The sequence below is a fragment of the Stylophora pistillata genome, chromosome 2 (genome assembly GCF_964205215.1).
Source record: "Stylophora pistillata chromosome 2, jaStyPist1.2, whole genome shotgun sequence".
Taxonomy (NCBI): Eukaryota; Metazoa; Cnidaria; class Anthozoa; order Scleractinia; family Pocilloporidae; genus Stylophora; species Stylophora pistillata.
In genome coordinates, this window is record NC_142520.1 from 7,414,701 (window position 1) to 7,434,418 (window position 19,718).

Sequence of the window (19,718 nt, forward strand, 5' to 3'; positions counted from 1 at the left end):
TTGAAAACGTATTTGATCCAATCATAATTCTGTGTGCTATAGCAAAGTGTAAACTAGGTATTCCTTGTTTTAATGAGGTGATCTATCCGCACCTGATAGAAATATCCTTTAGACTCATTAGTCCTTTATAAAGAAAAAAACCAGAATTGGTGACTCATGTTGGTAAGAAGCGATCGAGTATTGTTATGTGCATTACATATTACCTCCTTCAAAAAAGACTTGAAACACGGTGGAAAATATAATTCGCTTTATAGTTTATTAGCTTCGTCGACAAGCAGGGACACCGCAACAGCTTGCGTCAATTACCGCAGGCCCAGTAAACCCACGCACCCTAGCCCAGGGGAGGACATCCATCACACAGTAATCTCGTGCGTGGTGAATTAACGTCTCCTACCCCTAACCCTACAGAAGACGGAACCTCCATTTATTCGTCCCTATCCGAGAAGACTAGATTATCGAACCATTTCTTGATGTTATAGAAAGACGTCATATTCTTCTCAATTATTTTAAGACCTTGAGTGTTGGTCCGGCCGGGGCCCGAACCCTCGACCTCCCGCACAACAGTCCAGTGCTCTATCCATTGAGCTAACCGGGAGACGGTCGTAAGTGCGTTATTACCAAGTCATTAATAGACATAAACGTACCGGCATCTACTGGACGCAACTTCTGCATTTCGTAAGCTTCATGAATTGGGAGATGAGTCGGCTTTATTCCGGTTAAGAATGTTCACAACCATGCCAGTACCTGTGCGCTACTTATATACTGTACAATCTATACTACATCTGTTGGTTATGTAATAGAAATGTGAGGCAAATAGTGAATGGTTAGATAGAGATATTTCTGTGATGAAACGTCCTGTAAAAACCAGTTGAATTAAACCGAAAAAAAAAACGAGACCTGACTGGCGGCTTTTATATAAGACCCTTTCAAAATAAACCAAGTTGTTATAATAAACGCACGCCTGTTCTTAAGTCTCGCAGGAAAAACGAGGATAAAGAAAATAAACATGTAAAATAAAAAAAAAATGAATGAAAACAGAGGAAGTTATCTTTAAAGTTGTTTTGATATGTAATTTTTATTTTTGTTAAGACACAAAATGAGTTGAAAATGTTAATCAAGATGGTGTAGTTATGCAGTTTTAAATTTGAAGTGGACGATATAATTCATGATTGTTGTGTTTTGAAGTGATATGCAACTCCTTTCAGAAGTAATACGTAAACGCGTTGGATTAATTACGAACCTTCTAAAGTTATACTGTGACAGATGTCAGCGGAGAATACGTATCTGACGTCTTTCCCGGTAAAACAAATTTGGTCCTTTTGAAATAAGTCAGACGCTTCTCCTGTGGAATGAGATAATCTTTTACAAAAGGAAAAGAGAATTTCATTCGAGCCCCCCTCATCATCTTGATCTATTGAAACCAGGGCGCGAGTTTATACGAGGAATTTTTACAATGAATGCCATCAGCGACAGATCATCTCACGACAGGTTTATCTTTACGTTATCTTTTTAATTCGGCCTCTGCTTCCTTGAGTTTTCATTTTCTTGATTTGTAAAATGTTTTCCTTCAAAAGAACACCCGTATCCTGTAGAAATGAATGAATTCCACTCAAAGACTGAATGAAAAAAGAAAAATAAAAGTAGTACAGTGCTAATGTTTTCCATCGATCCGATAACAGCAGTATGACATCATTAGTCGATTTTAATTGTCCTATTTCTCAGTTAATTCGCGATGTTCAGTGAATAGTTTTTAAATCGAAAATCTCAACATCCATATTTATAACAGATTATTTCATCTGAGCAGTTCTCCATCGTTTAATTGATCCATAAATACGATGCAGAGCCGAAATAGCTCATTTGCATTCACAAATTACAGTTTTCATTACCATTCAATTCAATTCTTCGGAGATGTTGCATAATCAGTGAAAAACAACTAACACAACAACAATGCTGCCATTTGTGACGCATACCTGTATATTTGTCTGCAGAAAATATCCAATTTTGCTCCGATCGAGAAGCAAACCTTTTTTAACTCACGAGTAATTGTCTAATTCATAGCGGAGCTTGCAGCGCGTGCAGGGAAGATCTATTCTTAAAACAAAAAAAACAAGAACAAAAAAATCCAAAAAAAAAATGGCGGTAACACATCAAGCCGAGCATATGATCGTATTCGATGGGAAATATGTAATATTCATCATGAAACAGTATAGCACTGACGAAGCTTTGCGATGTTATGTTATATTTTCAGTTTGTCATTAAGTTTGGAAGCTTATTATAATTTAGCGTGTTGACCGACTCCTCTACGCCCCCTCCTTCCCCTCCCTTCATGTGTATCCTGATTCCCACGCCGACAAAGTTATTTGCATACGATGTAGACTTCAACAACTACAACGAGCTATTTTTTTTTCCATTTAAAAGATGGGACATCTGCAATAACATTCGATAGGAAAAATATTAAATCGCAAAAGACATCTACCTTTAAACATGATTCCCTGGAACTATTTTCATTAACCGCGTAATCTATCAACCTTTTACTATCTGCGCTAGTACAAAACGTGAGGGAATAAAGCTATTTCAGTATCTTGAATTTTTTGTATTAATGAAGCGAACCATTGCTCCACATCTGGTGGAAATAGCCTCCAGCCTCATTGGTCCGTTTATAAAGAGAACAAAATAATTGTGACTTATCTCAGTAAGAAGCGATCGAGTATTGTTTTATCCAATCCACACTATCTCCTTTAAAACGTTAGAAAATCTGTTGCGCTTGGGTTGTTATCAAGTGGGCTTCAATCCGGTAAAATGTTTACAGCACTGTCAATACATTGTGCGCTGAGTAAGTACAAACTCTACTTTATCCAGTGGTTTTGTTCCAGAAATGTAAAGGAAGTACTGAACTGTTAGATAAAGATATCTCGGTATTGGAAAGTCCTGTAACCCCAAGAGAAATCCAACCGGAAAGAACATATTATCGGTGGCTTTTATTAGGCTCTCTCGACTAATCAAATTTTTTAATGTCTGTTCTTAGCTTTATTATACTTGAAAAGAATATGGCTAATAAAGATAAATATAGAAATTGAAAAAAGGAAGAGAGGTGTTTAACAAAATTACGCGGTTATGAAATCGAAATTCACGATATAATTCATGGTTATTGTGTCATAAATAAAGTTCGGTGCAATACCTTTCAGAAATAACATGTAGGCTCTCAGAACACAAAAGCCTGGTTACCTACATTCTGAAGTTGCTGTGACGAGATGTCAGCCGACAAGCAAACATTGTAAGATCTACTGCGTACAAAAACGAATTAAGATCGTCGTTTAAAACCTATGACAATCTTGCACGAAAAGGGAAGGGTGTTCATCCGAGCTCATTCTATAAACAGGCTCTATAGAAAACAATGATTGCCATAGACAGATGGCAAGTTTGGACAAGAAATTTTCAAAATTAGTTAATGCCGGTAGCGACAGTCAATTGTGTCGGCCTAATCTTTTTATTCAATCAGTTTAGATTAAGTTCCTGCTTCCTCGACTATTCATGGACTTGAGTTGTAAACCATTTTTCTCTAAACGGAAGTCAAAGGTCTTTAGAACTTAATGAATTTTACCCCGAGTGCAGTATTCATGTTTTCGATCAATCTCATGGCAGAAATATGGCATCACTCATCGATTTCAATATTTTTTTTTCATCGAATTCGCTACGTTTAGCTTCAAAATTATAAATTTAGATAAAGTACAGATCAATTCAGTTTAACGTTTCCTCGTCGTTTAATTTATCGATAAATTTTGGGGTGAAACCTGCTAAGTTGCATTTAAAAACTTACCTTACTAATTCATAATTTTCATTTCCTTTCGAGTCACTTATTTTTTGTAGATCTTGTCGATAAAAACAGGCAATGATTCCAACTGGCGCAAAATATTCCTGTTAATCATGCCTCTCCTATGCTATTTAAACCACCTAACATCAAGGGAACGTTCAAAATTTGACAACGTCGTACACTGAAGAACAGGGAAAAAATGCGGTCGGAAAGCGGAACAACAAAGTGGTTACACAGAACGATCCATAGTTTTACTTTCTTGGTTTTTTTAGAAACAAGTTTCTGAGAACATCATACTTTTTTTTCCGTTGATCATAAAGTACGCTTTAAAATGACTGAGTGGTCCTCAAATTTCAGCAAAAATTAAGGATACATCGATAAAATAAAGTTAAAAGCCACTAGCACTTGCTTTGCTGCCAGGATGCGACGTCGCTGCTCAAAAGGAATCAGCGCCCATCTTGGTAATTTCGAGGTATAATTGCGAACTGAGTCTGTCAGATGATGTTTTGCCATCTTTCACCGAAATTTCTAGAGATAGGGAATATCTGTGAAAATCATTTCAAAATACGTTTTGATCTATAAGGAAAACAAAATCAAAGGAAAGAGATAGATACAGATAGAAGTTCTTCTGCTTATCATTCTTCAAATAATACTTTTTGAAGCATAGAACCGCTTTAACAATTTTAGGTCAAAAACGTTTTCTGTGTTTGTTGGCTGTACTTGACTCTATGAACGAGAGAGATTGCCTCTTTCGCTTTCTTTCTTTTTTCTTTTTGTTAACCAAATACCTTGAATAAACGTTTGAATGCCGGCAACTTAGATCCTTAAACAGCTCTGAACAAACGATCTTTAACGCTCTCCAAAGGTACAGGTGTTTTCTGCATTTTAAGCTATGGTGTTTGAGACTGATGGCAGCGAAAAGTCCTATTGTCCTATTGACCTATTGCGTTTCATAGCGTTACTACTGTAAGGACGTTCCCTATATTTCATATACAGTATGTACTCAAGATCAATCAGGTTTTAAATCGACTTTCCTAAGAAAATGAAAATTAACTAATCGCGAGTATTGTATGGTAAGTCTACTATCTTGATTACTGAATGAAGGACAGTTGAACTAGACTATGATAGGAGTCACTTGATCAATAGATAACTCTACCTTGCGTGAGGCGACACGCCGGTAAGCTGTAAAGCAAAAGGCGGTCGACCGTTAGGTGGTGTTGATACACCTGTGCGACTCCTCCCATTCGCTGTCGCATAAAGTTTACCTCTTATTAGGATATCTTCGAACGACTGTCCTCTGCGATGTGAGAATAAGGGCAAGTTTTAAAATATCATTTCCCCATCTGCAATTTTGGCAAACCCGGATGAGATCGTTTCTTTGCGCGCACTATTTTCTTTGTCTTTTTTATATATACTTTCTCTCCCGCAGAAATAACTTCAGTGATACGTTTCTCAAAACCTACATCTAGGTATCCCGTATTAATTACGACCCCTCTCCAGCAAAAAAATAGAAAAAAATACCAAAATTCCATTTCTTCGGGGTATGTAGTCAATGAACTAACTAAACCCGCAATAATGTGCTCGGACGGAATATCATTTGTAAGAAGGGTGCTCTTAAATCTTAGTTTTGGAAACATTTTACGATTTTGACACTACTTTGAGAAATAAAGGTAAATGTAAGTCTTGAGCGTGCAGTTAGGTGAATCACTGCGTGAACTACGTCACTATCAACAGAATATACCGCAGCATGACTATCTCTCAGATACCCTGGTAAATAGTTTATGCGCTCCGAATACCCGGTTAACATTAAATTTCGCGAAGAACACTCGTTTTTACAATTTCTCCGTCAGCTCCCTAGAGAAGGAAATAAAAGTTATTGGCAGAGACTAAAGATCACGTAGCAAATAAAATGCGCTACGATGCATCAGTACCAGTCTAACTAGAAATCTAATAAAGTTTGTCATTGATTCAAATGTTATTTTTGATATAATAATCGATGCGTTTGCTTATTTTCTCTTCTGCAGTTATCCTTCCTTTGATGGAGTTGCAAGGAACAGGTGAGGCAGTGTAATTCAAATTTTATGTACCTTAAAATGAATAGGAAAAAATATTATGAGGCTTATTTATCAATAAAGGCTGATAGTTTCGAAAGAAACTGTTTGGGGCTGCGTCGGTGGGAGTAACGAAATAATTTGGATATATCAAGAAAGTTGAAATGGTAAATTGGCCACCGTAATGATTACAAAAGCTGACGTTTCGAGCGTTAGCCCTTCGTCGGAGCGATAGAGGAATTGTGGGTTTTGTGTGCTTTTAAAGGCAGAAAATGGAGCTACGTTATTGGTGGGTGCATGGCAACGAGAAAAACATGAATAAATTAGTGGAATGAAAAGCGTTCATTGATCCCTGTGGGATTGAGACTGCCGGTTTGAAAGATGAGCTTTTGTTCAAGATTTTTACGGCTTTCCGTGCCACCTAAGTGCAAGGAAAGACCGCAGATTGCCATATGTTGCTTAGAATGATTAGGTAAATTAAAATGTCTGGCGACTGGTTTAGAAGTGTCCTTGTCAGTCCTTTCCACGTCTCGAAGGTGTTCTCGGAATCGGTCACCTAGTCTTCTGCCCGTTTCGCCGATGTATATCTTTTTGCAATAAGTGCAAGTTATGCAATAGATACATTAGCGGAGGTGCACGTGAAGTGATCGGTGATCTTAATGGATCGCTTAGGTCCCGATATTTTATCAGTGTTGTGAATGAAAGGACACGTTTTGCATCGCGCACGAGCGCATTTAAAAGTGCCTGGTTGCTCATTAGTCTGAAAAGAACTTCTGACCAAAAAATTGCCTAAGTTTTTGTCGCGTTTGAATGAAATGAGCGGAGGCTGCGAAAAGATAGTGCTTGTCTCTGGATCGTTTTGAAGTAATTTGAAGTTTTTAAGAATGATGGATTTAACTGAGTGGTTGTGAGGGTGAAACGTGAGAGTGAATGGAATGCGGTCGGAATCTTCCTTATGCGACGTTTGTAGTGCTGAATGTCGATCAATAAGTTGAGCGCGGTGGTAACCCGCTTGAACAACGGAAGCAGGGTAACCACGTTTATCGAAGAACTGGCACATTGACTCTGATTTGTGGTGAAAATCAGAGTCATTACTACATAAACGACGAAGTCCTAGAAACTGAGAAAAGGGAATGGAATTCTTAACGTGAGATGGATGAGAAGACGAATATAACAAGTAATTATGCGAGTCTGTAGGTTTGTAATACACATAGGGCATAAACCGTTGCCTTCAATTGAAACTTTGACGTCTAAAAAGGATAAAGAATTGTCAGAAATTTCCCAAGTATATTTCAGAGCCGGGTGAAAAGAATTGACTGCAGTTATGAATTGAGTGAGCTCCTCTCTGGTAGAGGAGGTAGCGCCGATACAGTCGTCGATGTAGCGACCGTAGAGTTCAGGTTTGGACCCGTTGTATTGGCTGAAAAATTGATGTTCGACAAAACCTACAAAAAGATTCGCATAGCTAGGTCCCATTTTGGTGCCCATGGCTACACCATTGGTTTGTTTGAAGAAGTTGTTTCCGAATGAAAAACAATTGAGTGTGAGCACTAGTTCGGCTAAGCGTAGTAGTGTTTCAGATTTAGGTTCCTTAACAGTACGTTGATCAAAAAAATGTTTAAGGGCCAGAAGGCCTTCGCCATTAGGAATGACAGTGTAAAGAGACGTAATGTCCATGGTGAAAAGAAGTTTGTTTTGGCCAAGGAAATTAAAGTCTCGAAAAATTTGAAGAGCGTGTTGGCTGTCTTTAATATATGATGGTAAAGTTTTGACGATGGGAGCCATCATTTTGTCTAGATAGCTGGAGATAAGTTCGGTAGGGCAACTGCAAGCCGAGACAATGGGCCGACCCGGGTTGTTAGGTTTGTGAATTTTAGGTAAAAAGTAAATACGAGATACATTCCGTTATACATTACGAGATACATTACGAGGAAATACATTACGTCTCTTGTAATCATTACGGTGGCCAATTTACCATTTCAACTTTGTTGATATATCCAAATTATTTCGTTACTCCCACCGACGCAGCCCCAAACAGTTTCTTTCGAAACTATCGGCCTTTATTCATTTGTATTTTGATTGCTGCGACTACTAACTTTTGTCTTCGCATTTTTCAATCCACAGCATCCAGAACAGGGGTCCATGCCAAGCCTCAAGAAACTCACAAAGGAGCTACGCCAGGAAATCGTAAGTTATCTTTTCCCTTTTCCCCCTATTAGTAAAGATCTAGCATTCCGTTTAGCAATTCTCACTTTCGCCAAAACTAGGTTTTGTAGCCACATAAACTTCATCGGTCGTTGCCTTCATTCTAAAGTTATTCCCAAGGGTTTTCGCTCCAATTTTCATGCATCTTCATTCACCAAACAATACCACCACCAAATTCAATGCGCCCAAAATTCTTTTTCACGTAACATCATGAGAATCACCATTAGAGCTATGTGCCAAAAACGTAATGGCCTCACCGAACAAATCCTACATTGCCGCTCTGAACTTTCCAAAATCTGTCCAGCAGTTTTATTACAATCTATCCGCGCCAAAATTCAGGAAACTAATTCGAAACTTTTCAATCATTTAAACCAAATTAAGGCCCAAAAACTTGACCAACTTATCGGTCCCCAAATCGCTAACCACTCATCACCACAAAACCTCAAAACTGTAGTTACCATTCCAGAAAACCTCTCACTTTCCGATTCAGAAAAATCCGTCCTCAGTAAGGGCTTAAATTTCGTTCCCATTTCTAAAACAACGGACGAATTCTCAATTAAACAAGACGTAGAAAAATTCCTTCGCCGTGTTCAATTAAAAGCCTTTTTTCACAACAAAGAGGATGATTCTAACACCTCGAACAAAGACACTTTCGAAACACTTCAGACTCGAAAGTCTAAATGGACTCCCCCAGAGGGCCAACTCGCATCATTAGACTTTTTTATCAAAAAATGCCGCCACGATATCAACAAACTCAATTTCAAACGTGTTGCCAAATTTTCTAATCTCCCTTCTGAAGAGTGGTCGGCTCTAAAAAGTCTTAGAAAACGCAAAGACATAGTTATCAAAGCGGCCGATAAGGGCGGCTCAGTCGTTGTTTGGCGCACCGACCTCTACCAAAAAGAAGCTTTACGGCAACTTTCTGACACCTCTTTTTATCAAAAGATCGACAAAGACCTCACTGCCAGCAATCAAAACTCCGTCAAGAATACGATCAACCAACTCATAACTAAACAAGAATTGCTGGCCACAGCAAAGAATCTCATCATAACCACTCCTATAACTTCTCGTATTTACTTTTTACCTAAAATTCACAAACCTAACAACCCGGGTCGGCCCATTGTCTCGGCTTGCAGTTGCCCTACCGAACTTATCTCCAGCTATCTAGACAAAATGATGGCTCCCATCGTCAAAACTTTACCATCATATATTAAAGACAGCCAACACGCTCTTCAAATTTTTCGAGACTTTAATTTCCTTGGCCAAAACAAACTTCTTTTCACCATGGACATTACGTCTCTTTACACTGTCATTCCTAATGGCGAAGGCCTTCTGGCCCTTAAACATTTTTTTGATCAACGTACTGTTAAGGAACCTAAATCTGAAACACTACTACGCTTAGCCGAACTAGTGCTCACACTCAATTGTTTTTCATTCGGAAACAACTTCTTCAAACAAACCAATGGTGTAGCCATGGGCACCAAAATGGGACCTAGCTATGCGAATCTTTTTGTAGGTTTTGTCGAACATCAATTTTTCAGCCAATACAACGGGTCCAAACCTGAACTCTACGGTCGCTACATCGACGACTGTATCGGCGCTACCTCCTCTACCAGAGAGGAGCTCACTCAATTCATAACTGCAGTCAATTCTTTTCACCCGGCTCTGAAATATACTTGGGAAATTTCTGACAATTCTTTATCCTTTTTAGACGTCAAAGTTTCAATTGAAGGCAACGGTTTATGCCCTATGTGTATTACAAACCTACAGACTCGCATAATTACTTGTTATATTCGTCTTCTCATCCATCTCACGTTAAGAATTCCATTCCCTTTTCTCAGTTTCTAGGACTTCGTCGTTTATGTAGTAATGACTCTGATTTTCACCACAAATCAGAGTCAATGTGCCAGTTCTTCGATAAACGTGGTTACCCTGCTTCCGTTGTTCAAGCGGGTTACCACCGCGCTCAACTTATTGATCGACATTCAGCACTACAAACGTCGCATAAGGAAGATTCCGACCGCATTCCATTCACTCTCACGTTTCACCCTCACAACCACTCAGTTAAATCCATCATTCTTAAAAACTTCAAATTACTTCAAAACGATCCAGAGACAAGCACTATCTTTTCGCAGCCTCCGCTCATTTCATTCAAACGCGACAAAAACTTAGGCAATTTTTTGGTCAGAAGTTCTTTTCAGACTAATGAGCAACCAGGCACTTTTAAATGCGCTCGTGCGCGATGCAAAACGTGTCCTTTCATTCACAACACTGATAAAATATCGGGACCTAAGCGATCCATTAAGATCACCGATCACTTCACGTGCACCTCCGCTAATGTATCTATTGCATAACTTGCACTTATTGCAAAAAGATATACATCGGCGAAACGGGCAGAAGACTAGGTGACCGATTCCGAGAACACCTTCGAGACGTGGAAAGGACTGACAAGGACACTTCTAAACCAGTCGCCAGACATTTTAATTTACCTAATCATTCTAAGCAACATATGGCAATCTGCGGTCTTTCCTTGCACTTAGGTGGCACGGAAAGCCGTAAAAATCTTGAACAAAAGCTCATCTTTCAAACCGGCAGTCTCAATCCCACAGGGATCAATGAACGCTTTTCATTCCACTAATTTATTCATGTTTTTCTCGTTGCCATGCACCCACCAATAACGTAGCTCCATGAGGTGTCTGCTGAAAAGGAGTTCGTTATAAAGGGAAAAGCAAGACGTTCACTTCAGGACTCCGCTTAGTATTGCTTAGTATTGCGCGCTTCTCTTGAGACTGCAATCGGGCAAGCCAGCGGATTCTCTTTACAAGCCAATGAAAATTCCCAAAATGTCCACGTGATCATACCCGTGAACGGAAACAAAGAAAATTCCATTTGGCGCTCATCTTTGAATATACTTTTCATCGGTTGATCGCTCGTGCGTTAATCTATTTCTTTTCACGACTGTTTTGCTAAGCATAACATCTCTAAAGATGGGTTTTACCGTTGTTCAATGGGAAAACGAGAACAGCGTGAGAGGCATAAGAGTGCACTGCACCACTTTATAGCAGAGTGCCGTGCGGGTCTGCATTTCAAAAAAGAACTTCACTTAGCGCAAGTGTACACGCTTCGAATGCATTGCGTTGTTCTAGCGTGTTTCTCAATATGATTGTGAAAGCCAGCCGACAATCGAGCAAATGACGATACTCTTCTTCATAATACAACGGCGCTGAAGGCTTCGGAATTTAACACCGGGTTACGTACGCTTTCGATAACATTTCATCGCACAGTGAGCCTCTACTTTAATATGTATTATGCCAGTTTAAGCAATATAAGGGAAAAAACAGTGGCATCTCTTTACTTCAGTTACGAAAGAAACAATCTCCCCACCATCCACCCCACCATGACTATTTGCATCCTAAAAATTCTACCAGAGTCACCTCCCCTCCTCCTCGCTAACTGGAGGATTTGTCTTATCGTCAGTTTTGCCGATGGTTTAAATCTTCCGCTCGTATAATAAGGGAAAATTTTCAAAAATTCCGCAGGTATTTTAAAGCTGTTTCCGCCATTGTTCCAAAGTGGCCATATGCGGTCATTTTTTTATCAATTAACAAGCCAGTGGATCCGATGTTTTTGATACGACATGTTGTTAGCACTATAAACTGACCAGACGTGTTTATCTTTTCTTTGTTTTGACCGTCGTCTGCCGCTTTTTGCATCTCCATCATCGACATTGTCCAGAAATTACGAAATTATTTTTTTTTTTCGTGCTCGGTATCAAAGTGAGCTAACTCGTGGGGGAATGTTTATTTCAAGAGTCAGAAAAAAATGAGCCGTGTTTGTCTTCTGCCGCTCTTCATATCTCCAAAACCGGCTTTTGTCCAACGATTACCGGAGCATTTCACACAATTTTATCTTACACCGGATCAAAACTGACTATTCAGAGTGGGCAAGATGAGCCCAAAATTTATAACAGTCTTCTCAACGAAGATACGTACTATTTTCTCAGTGGAATTAGATTATCAGGTGGTTGAACTGGTTTTGCATTTCGCAGTAGCCCATTACACCTCATCCCCCCATCCCCCAACCTTCATTGTCATTGACGAAAATCATCAAGAGAGCGGTCTTTTGATTTTATTTTAGACGTCGAGAAGTGTCTTGAAAACCACAATTGTAGCGAGAACGCCAACTGTTTAAATGTTGAGGGATCTCACAACTGCACTTGCTATCCTGGATTCAGCGGGGATGGACATACATGCGTAGGTAAAATCCAACAGAACAATATATTTTTAAACACATACAATTCCATCGGTATTCTTTCTCCTTAAGGAGGCTCGAAAGGGTTTTTCTCAAGTAACAGCAAGTGCTAAATAATGAAAGATATCAGGACTGTCAAACTTATCATCAGGGTAAGGTTTTAACATTTGTATAAAACTATTTTAGTACATTTTTTAAGGGTGTTCGTCAGGCTCCGTCTGGTGCCATGGCAACAGAACAACGGTGCTAAAGGACCCACTAAAACTCAGTTTTTGGAAAGATATCTCCAAAACCAAGTCGGTGACTTAGTTTGTTTTCAAATCTCTGAAAGATCATCACATTTACTATCTGCACACGTGATATAAAAAAAAACTGCCTGATAAAACTTGAGTTATTTAGGAAAATGCTGTTACACGATGTAAAAAAATTTACACTAGATAATTTTTTTCAATTCTCTTCACCAACTCGTAATGATGAATATTATTTATACACAAAAAATCAGGGTAGGTCACTCAACTAATTTTCAAGATATTACCTAGTCAACTTAGCAGGCTTTATTTGCGGTTTTTGCAATTTAAACTTACAGTTTTATATCTGGTCACGCGTTTTAAACGATACCGCTAACTCAACGGCGCATTTTCGAGAGGGTGAGAGTCCGTGAATCGATGAAATGACGCATGAGATTAGTGCCAGTACAGGCATAAATTGGGGTAGTGGTGGGCCATCATAGCTCTTAAACATGTACGGTGACCTATCTTTTTATTCTATTTTCAAAACAGACGTCGGTAGGAAAAATATAGGGAAAGTTTAAAAAATTTTTTTCGATAGCCTTTTTTTTCTGAGGAATCACCTTAGCCTAATACTGGTTTTTGCTTCAGTGAAGTACCGAATTTCGTCGCTTATTGTTAGTTATGTATAAAGACTATTAAATCATTATAGTTAGGTATAATTTCACTTTTGATAAAGTCCTTATCATCATCACTATCATCATCATTATCATCATCATTACCATCATCATTATCATCATCATTATCATCATCATTATCGTCATCATTATCGTCATCATTATCGTCATCATTATCGTCATCATTATCGTCATCATTATCGTCATCATTATCGTCATCATTATCGTCATTATTATCATCATCATTGCTATTACTATTATTATCATTAGTATTATCATTATCATTATTGTTGTTATCCTCCTTAGTATCGATAGGTATGATTTTTTGGTTTTTACATGATGTCAGTATATTGTAACCCTTCACCTGCTTTGTCATTTATTTTAACAGTCCGCTGATTTCATTTCAGACATCGACGAGTGCGTTCAAAGAACCCACAGCTGCAGCAAGAACGCCAACTGTACAAACACCGAGGGATCTTATAACTGTTTATGCAATCCAGGATTCAGCGGGGATAGACATGAATGCCAAGGTATAATCCAGAAGAGCATGATCCTGTTGAACGGATATAACTCTATGTGTTTACATTTCTGCTTAAGAACGACCCCGAACGATATAGCGATAAATTTAAATAGCTCCTGCAAAATCATATATTGAGCACGTGATTTGGCATGGTTTAACACAGGTACGTGGTGTCTTGGTCTTAGGAGTTAGAGTGCGCTTGAGCCACCCTCCATCGGAAGTGAGGTTAAAATTTCTTTCCCTTAGAGCACCCTACGGTTTTTAAATTGGGAGTCCAATTTCGATATCCTCCTTATATAAATCTTTAGTGCTGTAGTTGATGTACTGATAAGGGCTGCTGATTTAATTTCAGACATTGACGAGTGTTCTCAAAACATTCACAACTGTAGCAATATAACCGCTACTTGTTCGAATACCGTGGGAGCATTCAGGTGCATTTGTAAACCAGGATTTATTGGAGACGGACACAACTACACAGGTACTTACTAAACAGTGTTCAGAACAAAATGCTCTCTCTTCTCAGTGCGAAAAACCTAGTACACAAACGTGCTGAGACAAAGGCAATATGCATGGCAATCTGATATCATCCAGGGCACGATATATACGTTATTGATCAAGCGTGAGGTCAAGATCTCTGGATATTTGCTGAATTCATTTGGCATAAGAACGTGACTTATATTCAGCCATCCTGACAGAATAGACTTGGTCAGTAAAGGATTTACTATATTGCAAAAACACTTCGCTTTATAAAGAATTAAGAGGGGAACTGTTTAAATCGTGAGCCAGAAAAGAGAGCCAAACGCATCAAGAATTGGTCCATTGTCGCAGCTCAACTTTTCCAGCCAAATGCGTGGCAAGATGACGGTGGTGAAGAAAGTGCGAGTTTTTTTTTTGTTTTTTTTGTTTTTTTAATTTATCTCTTGAAAAAATGCTGGTGTTGCTTGAAAGTAAGTCTCTCTCGGTAAAAACTCCGAGTTGCAGAGCGGATTCTCACAGTCTTTGTTAAAAGTCAAGAGCTATCAACAGCTTCTTCAGATTTTCGCAGAGAGTAAGCGCTGACGCACAGCTGTTTTCTAATGAGGTGCTCATTGTCTACAGCTGACATTACTACCTAAGAACAGGATTTTTTCTTTACAAAGGCACAGAATTCTTGTAACGTCGACGTCAACGGGACAGCATCAGTAACATGATTGACTACACGTAGTCTGTTGAGCGAAGAAAAACAACAACAACAACAACAACAGTAGAACATGACTATGCAAAACAAAAAAAACTCTCACTTCCTGCTCTTACACAAAAGAATGAATAGGCCATTGTTCCACTGTGGCCATATATGGACATTTTTAATCAATTAACAAAGTCTGTTGTAATCAAAGTTGATCCGCTTTCCTTGATACGATATGTTTTTAGCAGTATAAACTCGCCCGATGCATTTATCTTTTCTTTGTTCTAACTGTCGTCTGCCGCTTTTGAAATCTCCATCATCGACATTGTCTAAGAATTACAATTTTAGTTTTGTTTTTCATGCCCGGTATCAAAGTAAACTAACCCGCGAGGGCAAAATGGGTCCATCTCATCCGCACGGGTAGCCAATCAGAACGATGTTAGCGATGTTATGATTATGCATTTTTGATCAAAGCGTGGGATCGAGATTGCAGGATAGGGCCGAGTTCTTTCTGCACATTTGCGGACCAAGACTAAGTTGAGTTCTGCAAAAAAAACAGAATGGGAAAACGAAGCTAATATCCAGCCATCTTGGTTAAACAAGCTTGGTCAGTAAAATATTCCTTATTTAGAGAAGATACTTGGCCTTATGCAGAATCAAAGATGACCTATTCATTTCCATAGCCAGAAAAAAAAACTATGTTAGTTGCACAATAAATCCACGAGAGTCGGTCATATTTCCTTTTGTTTGACTGTCTTCTGCCGCTTTTCATGTCTCCAACGCCGATACTGTCCAACGATTAAGAGCATATTTTACACAATATTATCTTGCGCGGAATATCAGCGTACTATCCCGAGTGAGGAATATGGGCCGAGAATTTATATCGGTTATCACCTCGAAGATACATACTATTCTCTCTGTAGAATTGGATTATCAGGTGGTTGAATTGATTTTGCATTTTACAGCAGCTCATCACCCCCACAAGCTTCCTTTTCATTGACGAAAATGATCAAAAGAGCGGTCCTTTGATTTCATTTCAGACATCGACGAGTGTCTTCAAAACCATAATTGTAGCGAGAACGCCAACTGTTCAAATACCGGTGGATCTCACAAATGCACCTGCTATCCTGGATTTAGCGGAGATGGACATAAATGCGAAGGTAAAATCCAACAGAACACTATATTTTTAGCGGAGATGGATATAAATGCGATGGTAAAATCCAACAGAACACTATATTTTTAAACAGATAAAATTAGGTTGGCATACTTTTTCCTTTAGAACGCCCCTAAACGATCTATAGCTTTTCAGATGCAAACTCATGTCCTCAGTAAATCTTACGGCTTTGTCAGAAAGAGGTTGAGTTAGCTTGCATTAAGAGTGAGGTTAGAAATCTTTTTTGCTGAGAGCATCCTGTGGTTTTTTTTCAGATTGGAAATTCGGTTTCAGCCTATTTTCATTGTTCTTCTTTATCAACATAATTAATATGGACTGCTGATTTCATTTCAGACATTGATGAGTGTTTCCAAAACAGCCACGACTGCAGCAATAAAACTGCCACTTGTAACAATTCCGAGGGATCATTCAAGTGCATTTGTGAACATGGATTCAGTGGCGACGGACACAACTGCACAGGTACCGAATAGTAATGCTTTGTGGTATCATTGCGAAAAGCCCATAGAAGTGGCCGAAACAAAGGCAATCCAAATGGTAACCTAATATTATACAGGAGGTGATGATTTTAAATTGAAACACTTTCTCCTTCCTGCACCCTCAGTGCATGAGTATGGTCTGTTGATTCCATTTCAGACATCGATGAGTGTGTTAAAAACACGCATAACTGCAGCAAGGGCAGCGCCACTTGTACAAATACTAAGGGATCATTCAAATGCTCTTGTAATCCTGGGTTCACTGGAGATGGATACACCTGCCAAGGTAAGATCTAAATGAGGTCATATAATTCAAGAAATTAGTTTCCCCGCGTCTTGTACCTGCACTTACCAGGTGTTCTAACACCGGTCGAATACCTGCTTCCTGAATGATATCGATCAGCGCTAAATAGCCATTGTAGTATGCTCTTGTATGAAGTTATTCGAATGATTCTATACAATCCTTTCGTGCTGCAAGAAGTGCTGTGAGACTCATATCTCACAAGTTCGCTTATGTGATTAAAAAGAGCGTGAGCCGCACTCTTTTGGTCCAAGTAGTGGGCAGGGAAATTATTGAAGTCACATCCCTCACACTTCCACATCAGTATTTTTGTAATGATATCTATTTCTGACTCGTGCACAAGAATCAAAATAAAGATTTTCTTTCACCTTTAAAACTAGTTGAACTGAGGTAGAAAAAAGCTTATTTGGGCGTGTAACGCCCAAACCTCTTTCGTCAGTATACAACCAGTATTTTTCGTCTCCATTTGCATCGTCATCATCCTCATCGAGATTTCGGGATATGGCCGAGTTCTTTCTGCACATTTGCGAACCAAGACTAAGTTGAGTACTGCAAAAAAAAGATACTTGGCCTTATGCAGAATCAAAGATGACCTATTCATTTCAATACACAGAGAAAAAGGCCATGTTAGTTGCACAATACATCCACGACAGTCGGTCATATTTCCTTTTTTTTTACTCCTTTCTACCGCTTTTCATGTCTCCAACACCGATACTGTCCAACGATTACGAGCATAGTTTACACAATATTTTCTTGCGCGGAATATCAGCGTACTATCCCGAGCGAGGAATATGGGCCGAGAATTTATATCGGTTATCACCTCGAAGATACATACTATTCTCTCTGTAGAATTGGATTATCAGGTGGTTGAATTGATTTTGCATTTCACAGCAGCTCATCACCCCCACAAGCTTCCTTTTCATTGACGAAAATGATCAAGAGAGCGGTCCTTTGATTTCATTTCAGACATCGACGAGTGTCTTCAAAACCATAATTGTAGCGGGAACGCCAACTGTTCAAATACCGATGGATCTCACAAATGCACCTGCTATCCTGGATTTAGCGGAGATGGACATAAATGCGAAGGTAAAATCCAGCAGAACACTATATTTTTAGCGGAGATGGACATAAATGCGAAGGTAAAATCCTACAGAACACTATATTTTTAGACAGATACAATTAGGTTGGCATACTTTTTCCTTTAGAACGCCCCTAAACGATCTATAGCTTTTCAGATGCAAACTCATGTCCTCAGTAAATCTTACGGCTTTTTCAGAAAGAAGTTGAGTTAGCCTGCATTAAGAGTGAGGTTAGAAATCTTCTTTTTTGCTGAGAGCATCCTGTGGTTTTTTTTTCAGATTGGAAATTCGGTTTCAGCCTATTTTCATTGTTCTTCTTTATCAACATAATTAATATGGACTGCTGATTTCATTTCAGACATTGATGAGTGTTTCCAAAACAGCCACGACTGCAGCAATAAAACTGCCACTTGTAACAATTCCGAGGGATCATTCAAGTGCATTTGTGAACATGGATTCAGTGGCGACGGACACAACTGCACAGGTACCGAACAGTAATGCTTTGTGGTATCATTGCGAAATGCCCATAGAAGTGGCCGAAACAAAGGCAATCCAAATGGTAACCTAATATTATACAGGAGGTGATGATTTTAAATTGAAACATTTTCTCCTTCCTGCACCCTCAGTGCATGAGTATGGTCTGTTGATTCCATTTCAGACATCGATGAGTGTGTTAAAAACACGCATAACTGCAGCAAGGGCAGCGCCACTTGTACAAATACTAAGGGATCATTCAAATGCTCTTGTAATCCTGGGTTCACTGGAGATGGATACACCTGCCAAGGTAAGATCTTAATGAGGTCATATAATTCAAGAAATTAGTTTCCCCGCGTCTTGTACCTGCACTTACCAGGTGTTCTAACACCGGTCGAATACCTGCTTCCTGAATGATATCGATCAGCGCTAAATAGCCATTGTAGTATGCTCTTGTATGAAGTTATTCGAATGATTCTATACAATCCTTTCGTGCTGCAAAAAGTGCTTTGAAGGTAAAATCCAACAGAACACTGTATTTTCAGATGCAAACTTATGTACTCAGTAAATCTTACGGCTTTGTCAGATACAGGTTGAGTTAGCCTGCATTAAGAGTGAGGTTAGACATCTCCTTTTTTGCTAAGAGCATCCTGTGGTTTTTCTTCAGATTGGAAATCCGATTTCAGCCTATTTTCATTGTTCTTCGTTATCAACATAATTAATATGGACTGCTGATTTCATTTCAGACATTGATGAGTGTTTCCAAAACAGCCACGACTGCAGCAATAAAACTGCCACTTGTAACAATTCCGAGGGATCATTCGAGTGTATTTGTGAACCTGGATTCAGTGGCGACGGACACAACTGCACAGGTACCGAATAGTAATGCTTTGTGGTATCATTGCGAAAAGCCCATAGAAGTGGCCGAAACAAAGGCAATCCAAATGGGAACCTAATATTACCCGGAAGGTGATGATTTTAAATTGGAACACTTTCCCCTTCCTGCACCCTAAGTGCATGAGTATGGTCTGTTGATTCCATTTCAGACATCGATGAGTGTGATAAAAACACCCATAACTGCAGCAAGGGCAGCGCCACTTGTACAAATACTAAGGGATCATTCAAATGCTCTTGTAATCCTGGATTCACTGGTGATGGATACACCTGCCAAGGTAAGATCTTAATGAGGTCATATAATTCAAGAAATTAGTTTCCCCGCGCCTTGTACCTGCACTTACCAGGCGTTCTAACACCGGTCGAATATCTGCTTCCTGAATGATATCGATCAGCGCTAAATAGCCATTGTAGTA

General features: G+C 39.1%; 2 protein-coding genes across 2 annotated transcripts in view; one reads left to right on the forward strand and one right to left on the reverse strand.

Moving 5' to 3' along the window:
• Positions 1 to 19,718, reverse strand: part of LOC148736903 (uncharacterized) — a 334,451-nt gene that overhangs the window by 283,488 nt on the left and 31,245 nt on the right. The window lies entirely within an intron of this gene.
• Positions 2,739 to 19,005, forward strand: LOC148736915 (uncharacterized). Its single transcript, XM_088747706.1, has 11 exons — positions 2,739 to 2,833; positions 12,205 to 12,324; positions 13,630 to 13,752; positions 14,095 to 14,220; positions 15,948 to 16,067; positions 16,415 to 16,540; positions 16,715 to 16,840; positions 17,822 to 17,941; positions 18,293 to 18,418; positions 18,593 to 18,718; positions 18,974 to 19,005. The coding sequence occupies exons 1-11, from the start codon at positions 2,800 to 2,802 to the stop codon at positions 19,003 to 19,005; spliced, it is 1,179 nt and encodes a 392-aa protein (XP_088603832.1). The 5' UTR covers positions 2,739 to 2,799.